At 43.2% G+C, this 23,967-nt stretch overlaps 3 protein-coding genes across 3 annotated transcripts in view; 1 reads left to right on the forward strand and 2 right to left on the reverse strand.

Annotated features, from left to right (window-relative positions):
* Positions 1-965: 965 nt before the first annotated feature.
* LOC139382019 (cystatin) lies at positions 966-3,774 on the reverse strand. Its single transcript, XM_071125936.1, has 3 exons — positions 3,410-3,774; positions 1,869-1,979; positions 966-1,303 (listed from the first exon to the last, which is right to left on the reverse strand). The coding sequence occupies exons 1-3, from the start codon at positions 3,614-3,616 to the stop codon at positions 1,223-1,225; spliced, it is 399 nt and encodes a 132-aa protein (XP_070982037.1). The 5' UTR covers positions 3,617-3,774; the 3' UTR covers positions 966-1,222.
* Positions 3,775-16,344: 12,570 nt separating this feature from the next.
* LOC139381938 (MAD2L1 binding protein) lies at positions 16,345-19,570 on the reverse strand. The gene is made up of 3 exons (XM_071125818.1): positions 19,205-19,570; positions 18,512-18,810; positions 16,345-18,209 (listed from the first exon to the last, which is right to left on the reverse strand). Exons 1-3 carry the CDS (start codon positions 19,551-19,553, stop codon positions 17,664-17,666), a joined length of 1,194 nt encoding a protein of 397 aa, XP_070981919.1. The 5' UTR covers positions 19,554-19,570; the 3' UTR covers positions 16,345-17,663.
* A 3,081-nt stretch (positions 19,571-22,651) lies between these two features.
* The window catches only part of LOC139381276 (kinesin-like protein KIF16B), a 45,162-nt gene continuing 43,846 nt past the window's right edge, over positions 22,652-23,967 (forward strand). Inside the window, exons 1-3 of the mRNA XM_071124739.1 lie at positions 22,652-22,726; positions 23,234-23,306; positions 23,502-23,621. Of these exons, the coding sequence (XP_070980840.1) occupies positions 22,680-22,726; positions 23,234-23,306; positions 23,502-23,621 (240 nt within the window). The 5' untranslated portion in view covers positions 22,652-22,679. The remainder of the gene's footprint in view (positions 22,727-23,233; positions 23,307-23,501; positions 23,622-23,967) is intronic.

A 23,967-nucleotide genomic window follows, 5' to 3' on the forward strand; every position in this document is an offset into this window, starting at 1 on the left:
ATTATGCTGCCACCACCATGCTTCACCATAAGGCTGGTGCCAGGTTTCCTCCAGACATGACTCTTTGCAGGCCAAATAGTTCAATCTTGGTTTCATCAGACCAGAGAATCTTGAACTCCAATCAAGTTGTAGAAACACCTCAAGGATGATCAATGGGAAAAGGATGCACCTGAGCTCAATTTCGAGTCTCATAGCAAAGGGTCTGAATACTTGTAAATAAGTTGTTTTTTATACATTTGCCAACATTTCTAAAAACCTGTTTTCACTTTGTCATTATGTGTAGATTGACATGTTTGTATTAAATCCATTTGAGAAAAAGGCTGTAATGTAACAAAATGTGGAAAAAGTCAAGGGGTTTGAATACTTTCCGAATGCAATATACCACAAACCCCAACGGTATCTTATTGCTATTATAAACCAGTTACCAATGTAATTAGGGCAGTAAAAATAAATGTTTTGTCATATCCGTGGTATACAATGATATACCATGACATTCAGCCAATCAGCATTCATGGCTTGAACAACCCAGTTTATAATAAAGTATAAATAGCCAATAATCCCTTATGATACACCTTGTTTTTAGTAGTCCCTTGTCTCTGACCTATTATCAATTTTAAAAATGCTGTGATATACAATAGGTATGCTGCGTCACGGGGCGGACTGGTACCAGAAACCGGCCCTGACATTTCAAACACAGGCCACCCATTAGGCAGATAATGATAATTATTCACAACATAAAAAAAGTGACAGGCCCACTGGACTAAAAACAGACCAGCCCATCTGTCTTATTACATTTATCTGTCACGTACTGTTTTCTGTGGGTTCTGTGACTCATTGGGCGTGTGACTGGCAGCTGTATTTCTCAACTTTGGACACAATCATGTGAAAAGAACACGTATAGAACTTACTTTGTAAAGGAGAGGTTTGGGCATATGGCAACTAAATTAAGCAAATAACCACATGTAAACGTTCCAAAACATTTATTTAGTTAACCGTTGCATCATTTTAATACTACATTCTCAAGACAGCAATGTTTGCATTAAGTGCTTATATTAGTGTGGGCATGCAATACGTTTGAACATCTTTTATTAGTGGGATTCTCTGAATACTTCCTAGACAAGGAGGTTGAACTGCATTGGTAAGACTAACAAATAACACTAGTACTAGATAATAGTAGTTATTGGGTAGACTAGACATTGATTGAAGTTCTCTTCACTGGGTCTTAACTTTCACACTGGTTCTTGACCATCTGGATATCGCTCATCCAGGGGCGGCTCCACACCTCGAAGGTGCACTTGTAGGGCTGAGGAGACAGAAAGCAACATGAGTTGGCATAGTAACACAACCTTTTAGCAAGCAGAACACTTGACAATGGACTTGTTCGACATTGCAGCCGACTGCCTGATATACAAATCAACTTGCGTCATAAATAACTACTCATTATTTGTAGATCAGTCACAATTTACACACAATATATTAGTTGTTATGCTCTTGAACATGGCCAAAGGCCGCACACACAGCCTCAATTCATTAGGGCATGGACTGAATGAAGTGGATTTAACAAGTGACATCAGTTAGGGAACATAGCTTTCACCTGGTCAGTCTGTCAAGGAAAGAGCAGGTGTTCTTAATGTTTTGTATACTCAGTGTATAGCAATAACAACTGAACTGAGCAAATTTTAATTAGTTTATCAACGGTTGTCTAAACTCTTAGTTACCAATGTGCTATGACTGTTTGTAACATGTTGCAAACAATCTATGGACCAGTCATAAGCCAGACATATAGGAAGCTCTGATAACCGACTGGCACTGGTTGAGGACAAACCGATCTGGGAACAGGCTAGTCTAGGCCCTATAGTGGTCCTTACCACAGCCATCTGTGGGTCCTTGTGCACGGAGCAGACCTTCTCAACACCTCCCTTCCTGCATGGGGTCCTGCCCATCTGCACTGTGAAGATGTACTTCATCCCAGATACCACCTATAGGCAAGAGGGTGGGTTACACAAACAATCTCTTTAAATCATGGCCATCATTTTATGAGATCATATCATTCACATATACAGAAATCACACCTGCTTTCAAAGTAATTTTGAAAGTTTTATTGATTGTACATGTCATGTTAGATTAGGCCAGGGTGGCATTCTGTTTCTGCTCTTTTGCCAAATCCTGGCAGAACTGTCATGCAAAACACAGTACATTAAAGCAAAAACAGATTGGCACTCTGACCATGTTAGGCTATGAGGTCAACTAACAGAGGTGATAAACAGCATTTTGGCCTAATTCTAGATTGGTCTTCTCCCTATCATGCACGGATGATAAACAATTGAAATGGAAAAAACAGAATCCAATTCCCTTCCGCATTCTATGCTGTGTTCTCAAATTAGCGCAGATGCCCGCCTGGTTTAGAAATGAATAGTCCTCTGCATAATGGAAAATGTGCATTGATCCAGAGGGGTTGGGAAATTGGCATATAAACACAGAATCATTGAGCCTTCAATGTGGTGGTACTCTTGTGTTAATCTGATTAACTTCCTGACAATAAGGCCCATTCCCATTTTCAGTTATTTAGCAGGTGCTCTTATCCAGAGCGATTTAGTTAAATTACTAAACCCATTTCACTTGAGGAATGAAACATGAGCAAACACGATAAGCATGGATTGGCGCCCGAGGTCTTTTGGGCGTCTATGTTTGGTTAAGATTTGGTCCTGCCTTGACTTGTCCCAATCATAGGCGTCTATGTTTCACAGCACAGTACAGAAGAGTGCAGCACAGCACAGTAGAGAAAATTAGGTATAGTTGAGTACAGTAGAATGTACCATATTGTACTCTACGGAATTAAACTATATTGTACTGTACTCTGAATAGTACTGTGCCATAATACTGTTCAAACTTGTGAAACAGTCTTGACGTCTATAATTCTTTCAGATTTGGTCTGGGCCGGACTAACCAAATTGGTACTTGTTTGTTGGCGACTTTTATTAGAATAATACCCAGCATGCCTTGTTCGTTTTTTTATATATATATTTTTAATAACTTTTAGGTCGTTCAGCTTATCCAGAACGACTTAGTCAGTGCATTCAACTAATGTAGATATACAAAAATATATCAGTCATAACAAGAAACATTTCTATAACCGTTACAATGAATGTTACTGTAGTTGGTTTATTTTTTTCAACGTCGCTGACATCTTTAAAGCTAATTTAAAAAGCTTACATAAATGCATGTGACAGATTGGCATATTTATTATAATAATAAATTCCACCCATACTGCAAACATCCACAAAAGACGCATTTTGAACATACATAAGTGAGAAAATACGTATTTTCTACGTCATTTTGCTCACTGGGTAGACTACACAAACTAACAAAATTATCTTGTCGTGAACTAATAAATGGAAAAGGATCTGACCTGTTTCTGTGCATTGACAACCTTGGCCACCTGCCTGACAAACATGTCGTTTGTTTTCTTGTTGTGTTCGACCACCGCGAACTGCAGGGCGTCTCTCGTTCCTTGGTCGTTCATATTTGCGTCCATGGGGCCTCCGATCAAACCGGCGTTCGCCACCGTAAAGGCCACGGCGAGCAAAGGAACGACGATCTTCCATTCCATGATCATTTTCCCGTTTGATATCTTTTTTTAATCGTCACTTCAATCGTATTAAACAAACAAATCCTTGCCACAGACGGCTGTTATATAAACACGGCGACGTCACTGCCTGCTTGCTGAGAGTGGGGTTTGATCTTGATTCCACCAATCACTTCAACCCAAAACCTAAAGAGGAGGACCCAAAAGTTTACACGTATTAAGTGCGTTTGTTTTGCAGAACGGATCTTAAAAAAAACATTTTAAACCAGGCAAGTCAGTTACAGTTTCTCAGTCCCTTTGGTGCATTTTTCACATCATCCCTAACATGTGCAAAATAATAAGTGCATTTCTCAGAACAATTTGTACAAACTGCAATATACAATAGATATGTTTCTAAAGCTAGTCAGTCACTAAAAATCCTTAGTACATCTCTCAAAAGTAAATATTCATGCCAATGATCATGTCAGTGTCATCAGAATGATAAGTAATTGAGTCATTGTTCACGAACAAGGTCGTCAAAATGTTTAGGCATGTTGTCAATGTAACTGTGTACTTTGACAGTATTACCTGATGTAAACTTAGGCTACAGTTTGGATGACAGTTACTGTATTGAAAATGCACAAGGCTGCACTTCTATGGCATATATCAATTTCAACAGTACTATTTACATATTACTGTATGTGGGTTATTGATTGAAAGAGACTGGACAACCCAAGGGGCACAAAGGGGAAAAAACTAAATTAGAAAGAAACACAGGAAACCACCCCTAAGGCACAACTTTGCCCGCAGCACTGTTGTGCTGTCTCTACACATCCAGACGTTCCTGTCTGTTGGCCCACATATTCTCATCCACATCACACCGGATATTTTCCCTTCCAATGCAATGTGGAAAGAATCTTTTGGAATGCCTTATCCATCCCCTGCAGGCGTCTACTGTGATGTCCTCACATGCTGCATCCATTGCAGCCAGCAGGGTCATCTGTGTGTGTGGCTGACGATCGTACACCTTCCACCTCCATGCTGAAAATAACTCCTCAATTAGGTTAAGGAATGGTGAATAAGGTGGGAGGAATTCTATGAGCATCCTCGGGTGGGTCACAAACCATTGCCTTATGAAAATCAAATCAAATCAAATTTTATTTGTCACATACACATGGTTAGCAGATGTTAATGCGAGTGTAGCGAAATGCTTGTGCTTCTAGTTCCGACAATGCAGTAATAACAAGTAATCTAACTAACAATTCCAAAGCTACTGTCTTGTACACAGTGTAAGGGGATAAAGAATATGTACATAAGGATATATGAATGAGTGATGGTACAGAGCAGCATAGGCAAGATACAGTAGATGGTATCGGGTACAGTATGTACAAATGAGATGAGTATGTAAACAAAGTGGCATAGTATAGTATAAAGTGGCTAGTGATATATGTATTACATAAGGATACCGTCGATGATATAGAGTACAGTATATACGTATGCATATGAGATGAATAATGTAGGGTAAGTAACATTTATATAAGGTAGCATTGTTTAAAGTGGCTAGTGATATATTTACATCATTTCCCATCAATTCCCATTATTAAAGTGGCTGGAGTTGAGTCAGTGTCAGTGTGTTGGCAGCAGCCACTCAGTGTTAGTGGTGGCTGTTTAACAGTCTGATGGCCTTGAGATAGAAGCTGTTTTTCAGTCTCTCGGTCCCAGCTTTGATGCACCTGTACTGACCTCGCCTTCTGGATGATAGCGGGGTGAACAGGCAGTGGCTCGGGTGGTTGATGTCCTTGATGATCTTTATGGCCTTCCTGTGACATCGGGTGGTGTAGGTGTCCTGGAGGGCAGGTAGTTTGCCCCCGGTGATGCGTTGTGCAGACCTCACTACCCTCTGGAGAGCCTTACGGTTGAGGGCGGTGCAGTTGCCATACCAGGCGGTGATACAGCCCGCCAGGATGCTCTCGATTGTGCATCTGTAGAAGTTTGTGAGTGCTTTTGGTGACAAGCCGAATTTCTTCAGCCTCCTGAGGTTGAAGAGGCGCTGCTGCGCCTTCTTCACGATGCTGTCTGTGTGAGTGGACCAATTCAGTTTGTCTGTGATGTGTATGCCGAGGAACTTAAAACTTGCTACCCTCTCCACTACTGTTCCATCGATGTGGATAGGGGGGTGTTCCCTCTGCTGTTTCCTGAAGTCCACAATCATCTCCTTAGTTTTGTTGACGTTGAGTGTGAGGTTGTTTTCCTGACACCACACTCCGAGGGCCCTCACCTCCTCCCTGCAGGCCGTCTCATCGTTGTTGGTAATCAAGCCTACCACTGTTGTGTCGTCCGCAAACTTGATGATTGAGTTGGAGGCGTGCGTGGCCACGCAGTCGTGGGTGAACAGGGAGTACAGGAGAGGGCTCAGAACGCAACCTTGTGGGGCCCCAGTGTTGAGGATCAGCGGGGAGGAGATGTTGTTGCCTACCCTCACCACCTGGGGGCGGCCCGTCAGGAAGTCCAGTACCCAGTTGCACAGGGCGGGGTCGAGACCCAGGGTCTCGAGCTTGATGACGAGCTTGGAGGGTACTATGGTGTTGAATGCCGAGCTGTAGTCGATGAACAGCATTCTCACATAGGTATTCCTCTTGTCCAGATGGGTTAGGGCAGTGTGCAGTGTGGTTGAGATTGCATCGTCTGTGGACCTATTTGGGCGGTAAGCAAATTGGAGTGGGTCTAGGGTGTCAGGTAGGGTGGAGGTGATATGGTCCTTGACTAGTCTCTCAAAGCACTTCATGATGACGGATGTGAGTGCTACGGGGCGGTAGTCATTTAGCTCAGTTACCTTAGCTTTCTTGGGAACAGGAACAATGGTGGCCCTCTTGAAGCATGTGGGAACAGCAGACTGGTATAGGGATTGATTGAATATGTCCGTAAACACACCGGCCAGCTGGTCTGCGCATGCTCTGAGGGCGCGGCTGGGGATGCCATCTGGGCCTGCAGCCTTGCGAGGGTTAACACGTTTAAATGTCTTACTCACCTCGGCTGCAGTGAAGGAGAGACCGCATGTTTTCGTTGCAGGCCGTGTCAGTGGCACTGTATTGTCCTCAAAGCGGGCAAAAAAGTTATTTAGTCTGCCTGGGAGCAAGACATCCTGGTCCGTGACTGGGCTGGGTTTCTTCCTGTAGTCCGTGATTGACTGTAGACCCTGCCACATGCCTCTTGTGTCTGAGCCGTTGAATTGAGATTCTACTTTGTCTCTGTACTGGCGCTTAGCTTGTTTGATAGCCTTGCGGAGGGAATAGCTGCACTGTTTGTATTCGGTCATGTTACCAGACACCTTGCCCTGATTAAAAGCAGTGGTTCGCGCTTTCAGTTTCACACGAATGCTGCCATCAATCCACGGTTTCTGGTTAGGGAATGTTTTAATCGTTGCTATGGGAACGACATCTTCAACGCACGTTCTAATGAACTCGCACACCGAATCAGCGTATTCGTCAATGTTGTTATCTGACGCAATACGAAACATCTCCCAGTCCACGTGATGGAAGCAGTCTTGGAGTGTGGAGTCAGCTTGGTCGGACCAGCGTTGGACAGACCTCAGCGTGGGAGCCTCTTGTTTTAGTTTCTGTCTGTAGGCAGGGATCAACAAAATGGAGTCGTGGTCAGCTTTTCCGAAAGGGGGGCGGGGCAGGGCCTTATATGCGTCGCAGAAGTTAGAGATGTTTGATCGAGGGAAACTCACATTATCACAAATGACCACATACTTTGGCAAATCCTCTCTAAACTGACCCCTCTCATCATCAGGGATGAGAGCCCTGTAGAGAGTCTCTAAAAAGTTGAGTAGATGCTGGGTGACATAAAATGTACATATATTGCATGTTCCTTCCACAGCAATGGAAATGTGTGCAGTTTATGCTTACTGTACTATGTATCACTATAAAATGTTGCTGTAAAGTAGTTACATAGATATATGTTTTACCTGTACATACTGGTACCGTAGCTCCTTAACTCTGTCCTCATTCCTTTGGAATGGTACACGGTACAGCTGTTTCATACTCAACTGGTTTCTATGCAGCACCCTGTCGATGGTTGAGATGCTAACCGTATGGATGTTTTCAAAGACATCGTTGTCTTCTATAATGGTCCTTTGTATTTCCCTGAGTCTCCTGGCATTGTTTACTTGAACCATGGTGCAAATAGCCTCCTCCTGTTTAGGTGTGAAAAAGCGTCCTCTACCCACCGGTTTGAGGTAATCTTGCAGTCCTATGTGGGGAAAAATGCAGTGATGCATCACACTTTCACAGACAAAAACTATGCAAACACACATTTTACTGTAAAACATACATGTAAGGCATGTAAGGTGCAGTATGTATCTGTATAGAGTATATTTCTGTATGCTGCGAAATACAAGTGGACTACTGTAATATGAAGCATTGTAGGAAGTATACAGTATACTGCTTATATACAGTAACAGTGCACTGTACATTGGTGGACATACCTGTTCTCTCTTCGAAATGTTTGAACTATTGAGGACACTGTTGATCTCCCAATATTCGGCTGCACCCTTCAGCCATTGTAAGGCCATGATTGACAACATGGTCTACAATAGTGGCCCTTATGTCATCAGATATGCGCCTATGTCCTCTTCTGCCTCTTCCTCTGTTTTGCCTTCCACCACGCATCCTTGCTCCTCTTCTTCCTCCTCTTGGCTGTTGACCCTGTTCGTTTCCTGGTCCATCCATTATTGGAAAATTGCAACTCTGTGTTGTGGTCTGTCTATATAAGCTTGCCAATTGATTCTTCATGAGATGCAACTTTGAGCAATTTAGACAACTGGTTGATTGTTGGTTGAACTAACACTTTACATTCCTTCATGAGTGAGGGTCAATTTCACCTGCACGATTCATCAATTCACGCTTTTGTACAAAAGGTCTAATAGAAATGTGTAAAACTATGCTTGACAGTTTATGACAAATAGTTCAACAATTTTGCATGCAATGGCTTATGCAAGGAACTAATGCCTAGATGTTTTGAGGGGTAAGACTATTCAACAGAGAACCATCTATTATATTTTGATCAACATGACATGAGCAATTGATAATGTGGAAAAAAGCTGACACTTGTACATTATCAATTGCAATTTGTTCAAAGGAATAAGAAATTGCTTTAATGATGTGGAAAAGTGACTAGCTGATTTGGAATTTGTACAAGTAGTATCAAGAATTGCACTTTTGATCTAAGAAATGCACCAAAGCGACTGAGAAAAACTGTAAGAACAAATTCTTATTTACAATTACCGCCTAGGAACAGTGGGTTAACTGCCTTGTTCTGGGGCAGAATGACAAATTTGTACCTTGTCAGCTCGGGATTCGATCTAGTAACCTTTCGGTTACTGTCTCAATACTCACCTGCCGACTGGCTTACCCAGTCTTGTTTGCCTGGTTGTACAGCTAAATACATAATCGAAAAACACTTATGAAATGTCACGAGACCCTGCTCACCAATGTAATTGTAAAATTCAGATGCTATTACCCAGGCAGATGCTACAGGACTGTTTTGCTAGCACAGACTGGAATATGTTCCGGGATTCATCCAATGGCATTGAGGAGTATACCACCTCAGTCACCGGCTTCATCAATAAGTGCATTGACTACGTCGTCCACAGTGACCGTACATACATATCCCAACCAGAAGCCATGGATTACAGGCAACATCCGCATCGAGCTAAAGGCTAGAGCTGTCGCTTTCAAAGAGCGGGACACTAATCCAGACGCTTATAAGAAATCCCGCTATGCCCTCAGACGAACAGTCAAACAAGCAAAGTGTCAATTCGGGATTAAGATTGAATCCTACTACATCGGCTCTGACACTCGTCGGATGTGGCAGGGCTTGAAAACTATTACGGACTACAAAGGAAAACCCAGCCGCGAGCATACCAGACGATAAAAATGCCTTTTACGCTCGTTTCGAGGCAAGCAACACTAAAGCATGCACGAGAGCACCAGCTGTTCTGGTCGACTGTGTGATAATGGTCTCGGTAGTCAACGTGAGCAAGACCTTTAAACAGGTCAATATTCACAAAGCCACACGGCCAGACGGATTACCAGGACGTGTACTGAAAGCATGCGCGGACCAACTGACAAGTGTCTTCACAGACATTTTCTGTTATGATGAGCGAAGGGGGGTGGGGGGGGGGGGGGGGTGGAGGGGGACACCCAAGAGCGGACTCAGCAGAGGAAACTGGGATGAATGCACAAAATGTTTATTGAACACAGAAAATGGGGAGTGCAGAACCGGGGCAGCTCAGATGAGTTGCAATAACCAGGAGTGTAGAGTGAGGTTGGAGTTGACAGCGTGGAACAGGGGAACTGGTCCTGAGGGGAATCCAAGGTGATGGTGGTGAGTAATATCCAGAGCAAGGAGGTTGGTGGTGAGATGTAGAACAGGAGACAGGAGCCGGAGACAGATCAGTACTTTAAGGAGAGGACAAAAATGACGTAAGACAGGGAACAAGCACTGTAGAGCTACCAGGATCTTGAGCTAAGACAAAAGGCTAGAATCATTACTGACTGATCAGAGATTACGATCTGGCAGCGTGGAAATGGCAGGAATGAGTTTATGTAGAGGTCTTGATTATGGGACGATATGCAGCTGGTAGGGATTTGCTCTGACTCCAGCACACCTGTCTCCAACCACACAGACAGACAGACAGACAGAAGGTTATGACAAAACCGGATGGACACCAGAGGGCGTAGTGGGAGCAGATGTGACATTTTCAACCTCTCCCTGACCGAGACTGTAATACCTACATGTTTCAAGCAGACTACCATAGTCCCTGTGCCCAAGGAAGCGAAGGTAAGCTGCCTAAATTATTATTGCCCTGTAGCACTCATGTCTGTAGCCAGGAAGTGCTTTGAAAGGCTGGTCATGGCTCACATCAACAGCATCCTCCCGGATACCCTAGACCCACTCCAATTTGCATACCGCCCCAACAGATCCACAGAAGACGCAATCTCAATCACACTCCACACTGCCCTTTCCCACCTGGACAAAAGGAACACCTATGTGAGAATGCTGTTCATTGACACAACAGTGGTAGGCCTGATCACCGACAGCAATGGGACAGCCTATAGGAAGTAGGTCAGAAAACTGGCTGCATGGTGCCAGGACAATAACCTCTCCCTCAATGTGAGCAAGAAAACTGAGCTGATTGTGTACTACAGGAAAAGTCGGGCCGAACAGGCCCTCGTTAACGTGGAAGGGTCTGTAGTGGAGCAGGTGGAGAGTTTCTGTCAACGGTGTGCACAACTGGTTAACTGAAGTCAGATGCAGGAGAGCAGAGATAAGTGAACAGGCACACTTTATTTGGCAGAAGGAAAACAGTCAGACGCAACTGCGTAATGACACTCCCGCCAAAGGCAAAAGCAAATAGCTTACTCGTCACACAAATAATGTACAGCATACAATACCACTGGTTCCAAACAAGACTCAGCGAAAAACCATCATGAAGCGTCACACATGACACGTAACGAACAATTACACACACAGACATAGGGGGGGGGGGGGGGGGGGGGGGGGGGGAACAGAGGATAATATACACGTAGAGTGATGAGGGGATGTAAAATAGGTGTGCGGAAAAACAAGACAAAACAAATGGAAAATGAAAGGTGGAGCGGCGTTGACTAGAAGACTGGTGACGACGACCGCTGAGCGCCGCCCGAACAAGGAGAGGAGCCGACTTCGGCGGGAGTCGTGACAGTTTCAAGTTCCTTGGTGTCCACATCCCCAACAAACTTTCACAGTCCAAACATCCATGTTCAAAGTTTACCCCAAATCCAACAGCAGTATAGTGGTGGCGCTTCCACCATATTGCTTGCTTCCACGCAAGCAATATGGTGGAAGCGCCACCACTATACTGCTTACACACACCCAGACCCTTCAGATCTGCAAATATCGAAGGGTTAGGGCTGCAGGAAAATTAGTGTACACAGATTCAAATGCAAAGTGCATTGAACATGAGTCAAATCCTCAACACTAAACCCCACTAAGCAGACAGACCCCTTGTTTTATTCTCTAAATTAAGTGACCACATTCTTTGCTCTCTTCCTGTGCTACTGTAGGTGTGTGAAGGGTCTCCACCTCAACATGTTAACTGGAAAACAGAAGGGGTTGGGTGTCCTGTTTACTGTCCTGATCGGTCGCTACCTGCCCTGGCTGGGTTCACCCGGGAGGACGTCAGGAGATTGTATGGCTTATTAGGTTTCATGGAGGGGAACGTACTGTATATGATCCAAAGTGGCGCAATGGTCTAAGGCACTGCATCTCAGTGTATAGAGGTGTCACTACAGTCCCTGGTTCAAATCCAATCTGTATCACATCTGGCACATAGGGTGGTCCAGCATTGTCTGGGTTTGGCTGGGGTAGGCCATCATTGTAAATAAGATTTTCTTCTGAACTGACTTGCTTCGTTAAATAAAAAAAATAAAAAAATATGAGATCCTCAGGGAGACTGGCTAGCTGCATACCCAGGCCACCAAGCCAGACTCCGTTGGTGAGAATGTGATCATCACACACATTTTTACCTCACTGTCAAACACACAAACTGCCCATCTGAAATTCAAAGTAGTAATATGATGTATTGTATGATCATATATGTTTTTAACCTGTGATATCCTTTGTGGAAGCAATAGCACTTTTTAATGTCCAAGACCCATTTCCCCTCAGAGACAACAAAATAAATACTAAATCCTAATCGAGGCGTTCTGAAGAAACCTACACTGGATGGATTCGAGGTGGCTCTAGTCATGTAAATAAAAATAAATAAATACAATTTGTGGACAATGTCTCCCCTTGCAGGTTGAGGGGTGAATGACTCTCCAGTGGCTCTACAGACTGGAAGAGTTTTCCACCTGGACTGACTTCAACAGCAGGGACTTGGGTAACACTATATTTGATTAGTCCATCTGTAGTTGCTCTACAGACTATCTACAGATTATCAGTAACATTTCAACTCTCTACTAAAACTAACTCTAACCTTAGTAAGCAGTTGCTTATCAAAAGGTACACTGAACAAAAATAGAAATGCAACATGTAAAGGGCTAGTCACATGTTTCATTACCTGAAATAAATTATCCCTGAACTGTTTCATACACACAAAAACCTTATTTCACTCAAATTGTGCACAAATTTGTTTACATCCCTGTTAGTGAGCATTTCTCAATTTCTCCAAGATAATCAATCCACCTGACAGGTGTGGCATATAAAGAAGCTGATTAAACAGCGTGATCATTACACAGGTGCACCTTGTTTTGGGGACAATAAAAAGCCACTATAAAAATATTCAGCTTTGTCACACAACACAATGCCACAGATGTCTCATGTTTTGAACGAGTGTGCAATTGGCATGGTGACTGCAGGAATGTCCACTAGAGCTGTTGCCAGTGAATTTAATGTTAATTTCTGTACCATAAGTCGCCTCCAATGTTGTTTTAGAGAATCTGGCAGTACATCCAACCGGACCTCACAATCGCAGACCACCTGTATGGCGTTGTGTGGGCGAGCGGTTCGCTAATGTCAAAGTTGTGAACAGAGTGCCCCATGGTGGCTGTGGGGTGATGGTATGGGCAGGCATAAGCTACAGACAATGAACACAATTGCATTTTATAGATGGGAAATTTAAATGCACAGAGATACCGTGACTGAGGCCCATTGTCATGCCATTCATCACCTCATGTTTCAGCATGATAATGTCGCAAGGAAGCAAAACATGTCCCAGTTCTTCCATGGTCTGTATACCCACCAGACGTCACCCTTTGAGCTTGTTTGGGATGTTCTGGATCGACTTATCTGACAGCGTGTTCCAGTTCCCCACAACATACTACTTCGCACACCCATTGAAGAGTGGTTCAACATGCCACAGGCTACAATCAACAGCCTGATCAACTCTATGTGAAGGAGATGTGCATGAGACAAATGTTGGTCACACCAGATACTGACTGGTTTTCTGATCCACAACCTTATATATATATATTTTTTTTTAAAGGTATGTGACCTGTATTCCCAGACATGTGAAATCCATAGATAAGGGCCTAATGAATTTATTACAATTGACTGATTTCCTTATATGAATTATAACTCAGTCAAATCTTTTAAATTGTTGCATGTTGAGTTTATTTTTGTTCAGTATAGTTTGTTGATAGAACATATAGTTGAAGTCAGAAGTTTACATACACCTTAGCCAAATACATTTAAACTCAGTTTGTCCACAATTCCTGACATATAATCCTAGTAAAAATTCACTGTTAGGATCACCACTTTATTTTCAGAATGCGAAATAATAGTAGAGAGAATGATTTATTTCAGCTTTTATTTTTTTCACATTCCCAGTGGGTCAGAAGTTTATATACACCCAATTAGTATTTGGTAGCATTGCCTTTAAAAATGGTTTAACCTAGGTCAAACGTTTTGGGTAGCCTCACACAAGCTTCCCACAATAGATTGGGTGAATTTTGGCCCATTCCTCCTGATATAGCTGGTGTATCTGAGTCAGGTTTGTAGGCCTCCTTGCTCGCACATGCTTTTTCAGTTCTGCCAACAAATTCTCTATAGGATTGAGGTCAGGGCTTCGTGATGCTCACTCCAATACCTTGACTTTGTTGTCCTTAAGCCATTTTGCCACAACTTTGGAAGTATGCTTGGGGTCATTGTCCATTTGAAAGACCCATTTGCGACCAAGCTTTATCTTCCTGACTGATGTCTTGAGATGTTGCTTCAATATATCCACATCATTTTCCTCCCTCATGATGCCATATATTTTGTGAAGTGCACCAGTCCCTCCTGCAGCAAAGCACCCCCACAACATGATGCCGCCACCCCCGTGCTTCACAGTTGGGATGGTGTTCTTCAGCTTGCAAGCCACCCCCTTTTTCCTCCAAACATAACCATGGTCATTATGGCCAAACAGTATTATTTTTGTTTCATCAGACCAGAGGACATTTCTCCAAAAAGTAAGATCTTTGTCCCCATGTGCAGTTGCAAACCGCAGTCTGGCTTTTTTATGGCGGTTTTGGAGCAGTGGCTTCTTCCTTGATGAGCGGCCTTTCAGGTTATGTCAATATAGGACTCGTTTTTACTGTGGCTATAGATACTTTTGTACCCGTTTCCTCCAGCATCTTCACAAGGTCCTTTGCTGTTGTTCTGGGATTGATTTGCACTTCACGCACCAAAGTACGTTCATCTCCAGGAGACAGAACGTGACTACTTCCTGAACGATATGACGGCTGCGTGGTCCCATGGTGTTTATACTTGCGTACTATTGTTTGTACAGAGAAACGTGGCGTTTGGAAATTGCTCCCAAGGATGAACCAGACTGTGAAGGTCTACAATTTTTGGCTGATTTCTTTTGATTTTCCCATGATGTCAAGCAAAGAGGCACTGAGTTTGAAGGTAGGCCTTGAAATACACCCACAGGTACACCTACTTGACTCAAATGATGTCAATTAGCCTATCAGAAGCTTCTAAAGCCAATACATAATTTTCTGGATTTTTCCAAGCTGTTTAAAGTCACAGTCAACTTAGTGAATGTAAACTTCTGACCCACTGGAATTGTGACAAGTGAAATAATCTGTCTGTAAACAATTGTTGGAGATCACTATATAGACAATGGAGTAGCATTTCAGATGCAGCATTCTTCCTGTTGTCAGAGCTGCTGATTGGTCCTTTCTTTTTCCTCTCTTTATGAAGTTCACCCTGGACTACCTGCTGACCAACACCATGATCTACTGGACCACCGGCTCCATCATCTCCACCATGAGGTTCTACAAAGAGACCCTCAAGACCAACATCAAGAACAGACTGGATAATGAGTGTTTGTGTTGCGGCACAGTGCTCCACAATGACATGAGGCTGTTGGCTTTCTCTCTACAGGGCCTGTCATTTAATACCTGTTTAATGGAAACAGTAATGCCACTTAATATGCCATAAGTAACTTACTGTACATTTGTAGTTGTATGTGATCCTTGCAGGACTTGAACCCATGACCAACTGAATTACAGAGCCCTAATCATGCTTGCTTTGTTAAGATAGCAGGCTCCCAATAATGAGGGTCTCTAAGTGGTTGTTTGACCTACTTTAGTTGAATGGACTGATTCTAATTCACCCTGGGAAAGAGCGCCTGCTAAATGAATGTCTGCTGTGAATAAAATGTAATTGTGTTGCAGTGTTTGTTCTCTCTCGTGTCCTCAGGAAGATGGTGTACAGTATGTGCCTACAGGCTTAGCGACGTTCCTAAATGAGATAATGCCTGTGCCCCAGGTTCAGGAACATCTACTCCTACTTCCCCCAAGGAAGCCACTTCGCTGCCTTGGAAGAGGCACGGCTCTTGGCCGACGACCTGCTGCAGTTTGTTAGGAAGGTAAAGTTGTTTTAGGGCTGATGCAACAACAGCCAGTCCCAAATTGCTCCCTACCACCTGGCACAAACCCGTCGATGTTTGCAGTTCTGTAGATTCTGGATAGGTATAAGAAGTGCAGTGGTGAAGCTGACACCATATTTGCTGACACCTTAATAAAGATCTGCAGAAATTAAGGGTTAGGGCCAAGGAAGAGAGTAGGAAGCGTTTGGGACTGTCAGGGGAAGGGGTGGGACATGGGTTTGGTATGTAATGAACACAACCCAGGTGTGTACACTGCACTCTCCAGCCAAGTGCCAGGAAGAGAGCCAACAGAACTTCAGGAACTTAGTGTTCTCACAGAGGTGCACAACTAACTACTAATAGTCCAAGTTTCTCTAAAACCATTTTATACTGTTATCAAAACTCAAAATCAAACTGTCTTATCAAGTCAATATTTGAAATACTCTGTCAAACAATGCTATTATAATTTAAGATCAATGTAATATGAATAAGGCTTAGTCATTTGATAATGTGCACTATCAGTCAAAACATAATTGACCAGCACTAACACATTCAGGTTACAAATGCCTGCCAGATTGAACAAGAACTGTGGAAGCAACATAATCACAGATGTTTCAGCTCTTTCCTCTTGTCCTTGTTGTAATAATGCACTACTGCTGTAATCATGTCTATTGTGACAACCCTGTAATGTCTGGCTTGTTAAGTCTTTTGTAGTGTCTAATATTGGTGGGGCTGGTTTCCCAGAATAACCCGGACACAGCTTAAGTCGAGTCCTGGGATGTATACTATAATTCAGCTTTTAGCTGCAGATGTGTACAATTCAAATGAATCGGAAATAATTTAGTGATCATGCTAAAACTGACATACACACTGTATATTTACAAAATATTGTTTCAGACCTCCATTTTTAAGCAATTGAAAACAAAGACACGTCAATGTACAGTATAGGTACAGCCAGTGTTGCGTCTCAACCAGATGAAAAGTAGGCATACTGTCCATAACATTTTTTAGAAGGCTATATTATACACAGTAAAAGCACCAACACTGCTTTCATTACAGCACATAGCCAAGCTAAAAGTAAATACACAGCTAAAAGACAACATAATTCATTCAAAATCATTCTGTACAGATCCCGAAAGTTTTTCATATGAATTGTAATAAAAACACAGTCCCTGGACTAGGCTAAGGGTTACATATGCTGTGTTTACACAGGCAGCACAATTGACAATTTTTAAATTTCACAAGAGATCTTTTTCAGAGCTGATCTGGTCAAAAGACCAATTAGTGAAAACAAGATCAGAATTGGACTGCCTGTGTAAACGCAGCCAGAGAGACAGGGGTCCCTGAGAGAGAGAAAGGTATGGCAAATGTGCAAATCCGCTCAGTCAACACTTGGGCTGCGTTTACACAGGTCCATATTCACAGCTGATCTAGGATCATGTGCCCTAGGTCCATATAATGTTAGTCATTGTGATCCAAAAGGTCAAACTGAACCTAGATCAGCACTCCTACTCGGAGACACTTCATAAAGACGGGCCCAGTTTTGCCTTCAGATCAGTAAGAGTAGGATTATATAGACGGGGGGACCGGATCCTAGATCAGCACTCTTACTTTCAGATTCTGAATACAGGACCTTGTCTCATCTCATACTATACTATGGCTGTGGGTTAGAGTACCTTCCTTGTACCTTGTATGTCACTTGCTGAAGCCTTTGATAGTCAAGGGGGCCTGAAACCACACATAGTCCTGCCAGGCAGTCTGCCCTCCTCCCTCAGACACCCCTGACCCAGAGACACGACTGGGGTCACAAGACAAAGAAATAACCTGGCTCTTCACCCGTGTGGGGACCTTGAAATCCAGCTTGGGCCGGAACCACCCCACGCCACAGTCCCTGTGGGCCAGAACCATGACCGTCGTGGCTGTGAGCCGGACAGGTTTAGCGTCAGACAACAGGTCGGCCACGAAGAGCGTGCGGAAGACTTGGCGCAGACACGAGGAGACGCGTAGGCTCCGGTCGCCGGTGGCTAGTATCACATCCTCCATGTTGACTTCGTACAGCTCTTTGGGAAGGAGGAGGGAGCCGCCGAGCAGGAGGAGCACACGGGGGACCAGGGAGAGGGAGAAGAGCACTTTCAGTTGTTGTAGCACCTGCTCAAGGTCTTGGAGGGTACGCTGGCACCTCCTCCAGTGCAGGTCTTCTGCAGTGGACTGACCGGGCTTCCAGCCCACTGCCTCCTCATTCTGGGGGAAAGAGGAAGAGAGAGGGCCCGAGGTCAAACAGCAACTCATAGATCCTAGACAACACTGCTAGGAGTAGGGCTATTATAGCAGCCAGTATTTATTCGGTTGGAATAAATATGTATTGCAGGAGGTTCCCAGGGTTCATCCCCTCCGACCTTCTCCAATGCATTTTGAGAAGGTGGTGAGAAGAGATGAAAAAAGGAATCAAAGAAAGACAAATAGGGAAAACAGTCATTCATGTTAAATAAGTAGTGAGAGAAACATGGTTGAGAACGTTGGAAGCATCACTGCTCAACACTCACCTGCATGGCAGCTTGCTGTCTCTTCTGAGAGTAAACCAGCTGGTCATAGGTCATGGGCAGCTGTTGTCTTTGGTAAAGGATACACTTCAGTATCTCACTGACGAAGCGGCAGCAGCCCTCCTGTGTGACCAAACCTGGGAACATTACCTCCACACGGCCCTCCTCCCTGGCCCTCCGTAGCGTCTCTGCATCGTCAGCCTCAGCCTGCTTGGAGGGGGTCAGAGGGGGGAGAGTGGTGGCTGTGTCTATGCTGCTGGTCTCGGTGATAACCTGACAGGTACTGCCTGCAGATGACGGATCTGTGGATAGAACACAATAGAATCATCTGATAGGTCCACCTCAGAATTTGAGCAGATCACTGTCAAATAACACACTGTTAAATAACTTTTTAGGAGATAGGTTCTGGGTTTCCGAGACTAATGACAGCCACCATGGTGGCAGGCAACCAGTCAGAGACTAGGCTGTCATAAGTGTTGTTGGTTCAATAAGTTTATTTTACTACAGAAAAACATTTCTACTGCTGTTTCAAAGTATTGATCTCCTGACATATCATGCGTATGACCTGGCTGACTGACGTATGATACATTTATCATGGACACAGAAAGATATCGTAGCTACAAGTACTGCAGCTACCTACGAATAGCAACACGTGAACATCATGCACAAGTGAATAGGAATAGAAGAGAGACAGACCAACATCAGAAACACAGGAGATGATGTAGTTTTCCTTATTTTCCGTGGTTACTACGATATCTTTGGAGTTAATCTCATCTGACTTTGAGCTGTTTGGTGTGTTTTTGCTTGTTGTTGTCGGTGTTTCCTGGGATAGTCGCCCCGAGGTTTCCGTAGCTGACTGTTCGTCTGAGAAGTCGTTTGTCCGGCTCGCGATGTAACATTTGGTGTCGGATTTAATGTGTATGTTGATCCCTTTTCCTTGCGAAGTTGGGAGACACATTTTTGATCGGAGGTTGTGATCATTTGTGAATGTATTCGTTGTCTCTACGCTCCCGGTGACCACCTCCCTGTTTGTTTGTTCCGCCATCGCTGACTCGTTTTGAAAAATTCCACTCAGTGCGTTGCACCATGGGAAGACCAGTGGAAACCGGTCATTGCTAGAAGGGATCCAGCTCCTTCTTCTTCTTCTTTGAGGTTCAACGGCGGTTTTCATCAAATACATTTAGGATTTCCGCCACCTACTACACTGGAGTATAACTCCCTTATACTTCACTTGAGTCTTTTTTTAAATAAATCAACAAATACCCTAACATCTAAACATACCAACCTACTCCACTATTTAAATATATTTAGTTCTACCTAAGGCCAACAGCCTGAAAGGATGGGACACCACCACTTAACACAGCCTGTAACTATTCTGACGTCAAGTCTCGCAAGCCCAAATACCTCTCTGCAGCTGCCACCACCACCTCAACTTTCTTCACTGCCTCAGCATAAGACAACTTCTGCACTCCTCTAACCCTGGAAACCTCAACCTGCCTCTCTTGACCAGACATTTTAGATCCACAGCCCCATGGACACCCCTACAATTAACACATACCACTACTTTCCCCAGTGCTACACATTCCTTTGTCTCATGCCCTTCTGCACACTTCTCACACCTAGGAACCTCCCTACATACTGCTGTGACATGCCCATAAGCTTTACACCTGTAACAAAGTAATGTATTGGGCACAAAAGTTTGCACGGGTTAACTTATATATCCTACCATCACTATGTCAGGCAAAGACTCAACATCAAAACTGAAAAGGACAGACCGATTCTTCTTTTTCACCACTCACGCCACCCTGTCTGCGTTGCACCAAACGACGAGCATCACAAAAAAACAGGAATCTTAAGGGATCCAGCTTTAGTCAAATGAACGTCAAAAGTAGAATTTGGGGGGATTTTAACTAACCCTAAACCTTTTCTAAACATTTACCTAATTCTCTTAAACCTGCTACATGTATTATCATAACCTACTCCCTAAGTTCTCTTAACCTGCTGTGAAAAGTCAAATCTGACTTTAATTTGACAAAAGCTCCATTACGAAAAAAGATTGCAGACAGAGTGTAGTATAACTGCAGTATGCGACAAATACTGCGTCCAAAATACCAGTTTTTTTTTACTGCAGTGATTTTAGAGTGCAGTATAACTGCTAGAGTTATTCTGCAATTACTGCGTCCAAAATAACAGGTTTTTTTACTGCAGCGATTTTAGAGTGCAGTATAACTACTAGAGTTATTCTGCAATTACTGCGTCCAAAATACCATAGTCGACTGCAGTTACTGCACTTTGACTGCAGTTTCAAAACTCAAATATTTTTTGGGGATCAAAGGTGTTTATACTAACTCAAGACAGACCACAGCACTTCTTCTTTTTCTTCTTCTATGATATCATGGCAGACTGCAAATAAATGTTTAAAGTGAATGTTTAATGTTTAAATGTTTAAAGTGCCACCTACTACACCTACACCTACACCTACACTGAGCAGCTTCATGTCCCATTCTTTGGCATTTAAAACAATTAGTTTTTTATTTTATTTAATATGCTGCCAAAGGAGCAGCTACTCTTTCTGGGGTCCAGCAAAATGAGGGAAGTTTATACAATTTTAAAACACAATACATTCACTGATTTCACAACACACTGTGTGCCCCAGGCGCCTACTCCACCACTACCACATATCTACAGTACTAAATCCATGTGTATGTATAGTGCGCATGTTATTGTGTGTGTGTGTATGTGTGTGTGTGTGTGTGTGTATATATGCATGTGTCTGTGCCAATGTTTGTTTTGCTTCACAGTCCCCGCTTTTCCATAAGGTATTTTTGCATCAATTACTTGATGTGGAATAGAGTTCCATGTAGTCATGGCTCTATGTAGTACGGTGTGCCTCTCATAGTCTGTTCTGGGCTTGGGGACTGTGGGGTATGCATGGGTGTCAGAGCTGTGTCTACCAGCAGTTTAGACAGACAGCTCGGTGTGTTCAACATAACATAACACCTCTCATAAATAAAAGTAGTGATGAAGTCAATCTCTCCTCCACTTTCAGCCAGGAGAGATTGACATGCATATTATTAATGTTAGCTCTCTGTGTACATCCACGGGCCAGCCGTGCTGCCCTGTTCTGAGCCAATTGCAATTTTCCTAAGTCCCATTTTGTGGCACCTGACCACATGACTGAACAGTAGTCGAGGTGTGACAAAACTAGGGCCTGTAGGACCTGTCTTGTTGATAGTGTTGTTAAGAAGGCAAAGCATCGCTTTATTATAGACAGACTTCTCCCTATCTTTGCTACGACTGCGTCAATATGTTTTGACCATGACAGTTTAGTCATCTCAACTTGCTCAATTTCCACATTATTTATTACAAGATATAGTTGAGGTTTAGGGTTTAGTGAGTGTTTTGTTTCAAATACAACGCTTTTAGTTTTAGAAATATTTAGGGCTAACTTATTCCCTCCACATACATAGAAACTCTGGCTTTACTCAAAGTCAGTTACATGGGACAAATTCTCAAACATTGAAACTAAGGAATCCTATCTGTACATTTTCTTTAATATCATCTATGGACATAGATATTGTGACCCCATTGATGACTCCGCTCAACATAGCATAAGCACCAGGTAAGCATTTCACTGTAAGACCTATTTTTCATGTGACAAATAAAATGTGATTTGAGGTACATTGCTTTTAATCTTCTTCCCATTAAGCTTTTCCATTTGCAGAATCTTCCCTTGCTGAGCCTGGCTATCCACAGCCTGTCGTTTTCAATGGGAACAAATTAGTCATAGTAGGCAGAACAATGAAGGGGACAGAGCCAAGCACGAGCAAGCGCAACCTGGCTAGCGAGATCCTATTGCAGCGTTCTAGCATGTATTTGGCTTTAGGGAACGCCTAAATCCTATGAACTCAAATCAGGTAGAGCCACCTAGCGGTGAGTCTGTGCAGACGGGGACAAGCACAGTTGCAGCAGCTGCATCGCGCAGTTAATCAAGTTGATATCAGTCCTTTCTGAGAAGTAAACTATTGGAAGAGGCCTGCAAACGAGTAAGTTTCCCACAGCTATTAAAACTGAATCAGTATGTTGCCATTTCAAAGTTAACGGATTGTAGCTACGTATGTGACTGACACGGTGCAGTTCTCAGGTGACTTGGACGAAAGTGCCCTGTGCCATGGCGTCAGTGCGTGTGGCTGTCCGTGTAAGACCCTTGATCAAGAGGTCTGTATACTGATGGAGTCAGTCAATACGCATTATGGCAAAGTTAATGACCAGTATTTCCAGCACTTCTACACAGTTTGACATGACTTATTATTCTTCTCTTGGGTACATGGAGCAGCATTTTGAAAACCGTATAAGTGGAAACTGTTCAGTTACTATCTCATATGTTCATATTCTGTAACTCCTACCCAAATAATGTTGTTGACTCATCCTATAGTGGTATTTGTGGCCAAGGCATACGTTTTGATATAGTCATGATTCACACAAAACATTTTGAAGTCCAATGGTGATTTTTCAAAGAATAACTGCACAGTTCAAAATCCAATTACCTGATAAGAGGGGCATTTCTGATTCAAGTAAATTATCATCACGACACTGACTGTATTTATCAAGGCACTAACAATCAATTGGCTGTAGGCCTACATTGGGAATTGTATTCAGTTTTCTACATAAAACAGCCTGACTGACTTCAAGTAAACTGCTCAAAATTCTACATTAATTTCACAGAGAAAAGGAAGTGTCTGCGAAGGTCATTATCCACATGGAGGGGAGCACCACTTCTATAGATTGCAACAAAAAGGTGAATTATTGATTAATGTCAATGCTACATATATCTTTTTATATATTCAAAGAACAGACAATGTTTTAAGATACATTTTTGTACAAATATCTGGAACAACTAAAGGCTCTAGAATGAGGATGACATGTTGCACAATGACTAAAATAACAATACCCCTCCTGTTTTATAAATTAATCTAATCTATTATGCTTGTAGCACCTTTCCAAAGGCACCCCTGGCACTGGGCTGAAGGACAGAGGCAGACAGTCATTCTCCTATGATTTCTCCTACGATTCTACGGATGTCGGAAGCCCCAACTTTGTGCCTCAGGAGAAGGTATAGAACACACACACACACCTCTAAACCTGCAGCCACTCTCAAGCCAGGTGGTAAGCTGTTGGTTACAACTTCATTAGCTATACTCTGTGTTTGTGTTCTCTTTTGTACATCGAGAAGAGGCTGTATCTCTTATCTTCAGCTCCAGACTTGAGTCCTGCAGTGATGTTCTTCAAGCTCTATGTACTCTAGAGCAGAACCCTCAGATACTGACTGAACTCACCCTGTTTTCACACATGCTTCAGGCTTAACCCCTATTTCACCTCCTCTCACCCCCAGGGCCCTCTTCAACCACCCCCATCACTGTTGCACCCCATATAATTACATATAGGACACCTCTATGCTC

This window comes from Oncorhynchus clarkii, chromosome 23 (assembly GCF_045791955.1).
Source record: "Oncorhynchus clarkii lewisi isolate Uvic-CL-2024 chromosome 23, UVic_Ocla_1.0, whole genome shotgun sequence".
Classification (NCBI taxonomy): Eukaryota; Metazoa; Chordata; class Actinopteri; order Salmoniformes; family Salmonidae; genus Oncorhynchus; species Oncorhynchus clarkii.

Bases quoted from the DNA above. Each gene is read 5' to 3' on its own strand.
- LOC139382019 (XM_071125936.1), bottom strand. From the start codon at position 3,616: ATGATCATGGAATGGAAGATCGTCGTTCCTTTGCTCGCCGTGGCCTTT. The intron at 1,980-3,409 runs GTCAGATCCTTT...TCTTGCCTATAG, and splicing joins TTGTCAATGCACAGAAACAG to GTGGTATCTGGGATGAAGTA. The intron at 1,304-1,868 runs GTAAGGACCACT...CTGTCTCCTCAG, and splicing joins AGGACCCACAGATGGCTGTG to CCCTACAAGTGCACCTTCGA.
- LOC139381938 (XM_071125818.1), bottom strand. From the start codon at position 19,553: ATGGCGGAACAAACAAACAGGGAGGTGGTCACCGGGAGCGTAGAGACA. The intron at 18,811-19,204 runs GTCTGTCTCTCT...TTCTATCCACAG, and splicing joins CTCCTGTGTTTCTGATGTTG to ATCCGTCATCTGCAGGCAGT. The intron at 18,210-18,511 runs GTGAGTGTTGAG...TCTTTCCCCCAG, and splicing joins GACAGCAAGCTGCCATGCAG to AATGAGGAGGCAGTGGGCTG.